Source organism: Gavialis gangeticus, unplaced genomic scaffold (assembly GCF_001723915.1).
Source record: "Gavialis gangeticus isolate Ggan-Ray unplaced genomic scaffold, GavGan_comp1, whole genome shotgun sequence".
Taxonomy (NCBI): Eukaryota; Metazoa; Chordata; order Crocodylia; family Gavialidae; genus Gavialis; species Gavialis gangeticus.
Window position 1 is genome coordinate 28804289 of NW_017729026.1, and position 4747 is coordinate 28809035.

General features: G+C 48.6%; 1 protein-coding gene across 1 annotated transcript in view; it reads left to right on the forward strand.

Moving 5' to 3' along the window:
* Positions 1–317: 317 nt before the first annotated feature.
* CD164 (CD164 molecule) overlaps positions 318–4747 on the forward strand; it is a 15914-nt gene continuing 11484 nt past the window's right edge. Inside the window, exons 1-2 of the mRNA XM_019520229.1 lie at positions 318–327; positions 867–1103. Of these exons, the coding sequence (XP_019375774.1) occupies positions 318–327; positions 867–1103 (247 nt within the window). The remainder of the gene's footprint in view (positions 328–866; positions 1104–4747) is intronic.

The window sequence follows — 4747 nt, forward strand, 5'->3', positions numbered from 1 at the left end:
CAGTGGGAGGCCTGGGGAGTGAGTGGCACAGGCCGGCCATCAATGTTTATAAATGGGTCCTGGTACAGAAAAGTTTGAAAACCACTGCTTTACAACATCCTATCTGGAAAGGATGCTCTTTTAAGAGTCTCTACAGAGCACAAGTCCCTCCCAGTTCCGCTGTCGCAGCATCTTCGCTTGGGCTTGGGTTTTTGAAGACAGAAAAGTTTTTGAGGACACAGAGCCCTTCTTCCAGGGCCAAGAGCTCTGTTCCAACCTCAACACAAAAGAAATTTCTTGCCCAGGAGGACCTTCCATTAGCAATCCACCCGTGAAATATGAAACATCGTAACAAGAAAGCAGCATAATTCAACATCCCGCTTGCCATCAGACACCATGGAGGTAAAGAGGCTGCTCCAACTTTTATCCCAGCTTCATTTGCATAAAATGAACTTTTCCACCCAGGAGCTTTACAGCCCCCTCCAGCTCTGTGAAATATGAATTGTCATTTCTGCCTGGGAGAAATTTTACAATCTTTGCATTCTCCTATGCCCGAGGAAGGCCGCGTCTGCCCGAAAACGTGCAAATAAAGAAAAAAAATTTGCTTCGCAACTGTCTAGTTGCTCCAGTAAAAGATACTGCCTTTACCACACTGACTGCGGCGTTTAACGCTAGGCTTCCTATGGGCAATGTCTGGAATTCTCTAGCAGGTGACACCCAAGGCCCCTGCCCTCACTACCCCCACGCCCCACACACCTGTTGTGGTCACGTGACGAAGCAGGCTCTGCAAGGAGGGGCTAGTGCGGGAGGACTGTTCCACCGCGCCCTGTTGGGGAGGGGAAAGGGAAAGGGGACGGAACCAAGTCCTCAGCGCTGAGGGAGGGAAGGGGCGGAGTTAGGGGCGTGGGCGGTGCCGTTCGCTCTTACGCAGGCGCTGCGGCCCCGCTGCAGTGGTCTCGTCCAGTCACGTGAGTTGGTTGGGCCGTGCTCCGCTCCTAGTGCGACAGACGCAGCCGGGTTCCCGCCACCCCGGACAGCCGCTATGAGTTGGGCGTTGTCACTCGTCGCCTGCTGCCTGGCCCTGCTGGGTGGGCTGCTGACGGGGGCCGAGGCCGGGGCTGCAGGTGAGCGCGCGGGGCCGGCGGTTGGCAGCGGCGCGACGGTATCTGGGGCTGGGCTCCCGGGCTGCCGCGGCACCCCCCCTCCCCCCGCGTCAGCCTCGTTCTCGGGAGAGGCGACTATTGGCTTAGGGTGTTGGCGTGCTCAACGGCCTCCTCTCCGCGGTGCAGGGGCCATTACCTACAGGGCCTCCCTCCCCCCCACGCGGCGCCTGTGGTGACGCTGCGCTCGGAGCGTTCCTTCCGGCCCCGCCCTGCCGCCGCGTGTCCCCTCGGGGTGCTCGTGCCACTGGCGCGCTGCTGGTGACTATCCCCGCCCCCCATCCCAGAGCTGAAGTGGGCGGAGGAGCTGCAGTAGCGCCCAGTCCTGCCAAACAGGCGGCTTCTAGCTGCTGCTCCACGAGGACTGCGGCAGTGACTGCGGCTCGGCACCCTCTTGCGGGCTGCATTTAGCTTGTTGGGTTTTTGGTGACTAAAATCTGTGAGCTTTAGAATCGAAACATAAGGAGTGTTATGGACACACCAGTGTTCATCTGGCCCAGGGGTTCTCAACCATATTTTGTACCTGTACCCATAGCAGGTCCCAACCCAGTGCCTCTTGCTCTCAACCTGCCCCCCCCCATGTGTGGGGCAGGGGGGGCCCAAGCAGCCCCTTGTAGGCTGGGACTCTGCCAGCCTGCAAGGAAAAAGCCAGGGTCTCTCACATCTCCTTTAAAGGAGAATCCATTTTGAAGTTTGTTGATCTGTTTTTAAAATTTGCTCGTGATCCTTTAGTATATTTTCGCAACCCACTTCTGGGTCATAACCCATGGGTTGAGAAGCAGTGAGCTAGTCCAGTAGTTTGTCTTGACCAGAGACACATAGGTGCTTTAGAGAGATTGTACGTACAGGGCATATCTAATGCAATCCACCCCCTGCCCTACTCTCCTTGCTTTGAGGCATCATTGGTGTAGGGGTGGCAGAGGACGCATTATCTCTACTAAGGTATTGAAGAGAGAGGAAGCAGTTTGTTAGCTGAAAAATGCATCTTGACCCTGCCTTACTTAATGTAACTTTATGTTGAAGTCTTAGGATAACCCTACCCCTCTTTTCTTAAGAGGGTTGCAGTTGGTTGCAACTGGAGATACCTGATTTCTTTGGACTGGCTTATTCTAGACACCCAGATTCATGGACAAAGTTGCCTGCTTCTGTTTCTAAGAAGATGCGGTGGGACTGACACAGGGAACACCTGATACCAAAGGTCATGGCCTTCCCCACACTACAAATGCAGTTTGCACTGAAGACTTGCTGTATTTACTCAAATCTAAGACTAACCTAAATTTAAGGTGCCCCTTCTCCCAATTATTAGGTTCTATATGTGGAAAACTTTATAATTTTCCAGGAATTCATTCCCCATCACCTTACTGTTACAGCAGGGAAAGCAGTGGCTAGGTTGTCCCCTCACCCTTTACTACCCTTTGCAGCCTTCCTGCCTCACTCCCTGCCACCTGAACCCCTTTGTTCCTCTCAGTCTCTGCCCCCTTCTGCCTGCTATCAGTTTTTGCTTGGGCTTGGTTCCTTCCAGACTGGTGGAGCACAGCCTTTGGAAGTGCAGCCCTACCTGGGCCATGCAACAAAGTCAGCCAGAGTCAGCCACTGGCCTCCCCCTCCCCCTTGTGCACAAGGCTAAGATAAGGGGCTTTCCCAATCAGCTTGGAAAGCTGAAGAAAACCCCATGTTAGATTTGAGCCAATATGGTAGCTGTAGCTGGTGTCAGGTGCCTTGTTTTGGCAGTATCTTGTGTTCAGCCATCTGCCTTGAAGCACCACTGCTTGCATGAAATTAATGGGAATGCTTTTGATTCCACACATTGCATGGCCAGTAGCCAAACAAGGGTCTGCAGATGAGAAACAACACCTGACCTACAGAACTAGCTGATTTTTGAATTGGTGTCTGAAACTCTGACTTTGTATTTAGGTACCTATACCAGCCTTCCTTGTGAGCTGGTGTGTGCTTGTGTTATGCAAGTGTGAAGCAGCTTTAATTAGAGGACAGATCAATTGAGCTAGGTCTTACTAGTCTTGAGATGCTACTTTGATGTGGACTAGTTGTGAAAAGTTGTGGCAGACTAGTCAGACTATTAACTTTCTTCTGTGACAGCACTAAGAGATGTGAAAGGTCACTTGGGCTAGGTGAGTGGCTGGACATCAAGATGGGGACTAGTAAGTGTTGGCTCTGGTTGTCTATTCCAGATATTGAATTAGCTGGTCATAGTGGTGGCTGTTGCATGAAAACTTGGATCATATAGTGTCATGTCAGGAAAAGCCCATAGGGTTCCAGCTACAGTCTGAGGGTAATCTCCTATTGTTTAGAAGCATGAACTATATTAACAGTCACCTGTTTCCAGATGGGGAAATTGTTGGTTTGTTGTTGTTTTTTTTAGTGGGGTGGGGGGCAGACTGGGCATGATTGTTTTACAGTCGAAACCAGTATGGAAAGCAAGATTCTTCAAGTATTTGGGCACCTAACTCCTTTTGACTTTTTTATTGAGGTAAGTATCTAAATATTTCCTGAGCAATCTCTGCTTGTATAATTTAGGACTGTTGGTCCAAAAATTTCTTAAAACACATGTGCTAATTTAAAAACACTGTGAAGGTGCACACAGCCCAAAGGGAAATAAGAGCCTCGTAGACTACTAATTAAAGGGATCTAGTGTCCCAGAAAGTAGGCAGACTTGAGCTGGGCAAGCTCTGATCCCTTCTTGGTATCTCTGCTTTTATACTGATTCAACTTCATCTAGAAATTTCTCTGATGGTGAGTGATTCTTCGCCCCCACCCCGCTTAGCTGTTCCTAGTCTCTGATTATGTAGAAATGTCACATGAGTGATTTCTCTTGTAATATTGTAGATCTCTTGTCCTATAATGTAGGAACCTTTAAACTTTTTTTTAAAATTTAAGGGAAGCCCTATAATCATTTCTAGAAAACAATTATCTTCTACCTTTCTATAGTCAGCTCTAGTTAGTTATTTGTGTTTTAATACTTGAATCCTTGATTGTCTTGGTTCCTGAAGTGGAAGAGTTGTCATGCTCTTAATTTCAGAATATGGCTAAGAGTCTTTTTCTTTTTTCTTTTTTTTCTTAGCACTGCATTTTGCCAGGTTGCGTATATGTTCCCCATGAATGTGCAAGAGATGGTTTTGCTAATTCAGACTCTTTTGAAAGCCAGTTGAGAGACTTAACTGAAACTTGTAGAGAACCAGGAGAAGAGCTGCTAGTGTTGTGGGGCAGATGAAGTTTCTGTAATTGTGCATTAGGAAAATGTAAGTTAGGAGAGAATTCTAGGCTAGGTTTAGCTTATTTTGCTCCTTTGCCTCTAATAGCTTAACTGTATTTGGTGGTTATCCTCTCCTTTCAAAGTTTCAGCACACTCCTACATAGTCATATGGGCTGTCTTGTTCCTTTTACTTTATAATAAACCTATTCTGTATCTCTTCTCTACTTTTGGTAGATTCAAAGATCACCCAAACCATAACTGGCATATGTGGGATTTATCATTGGGATAACAGTGGTGTTAGGAGGAAAGTATTTGCGTTGTGACTTAAGTTGCAGGTTCAGGAAGACATGGGTGACTGGTGCCACCTGAGTCAGGGGGCACATCATCATCTCCCCCC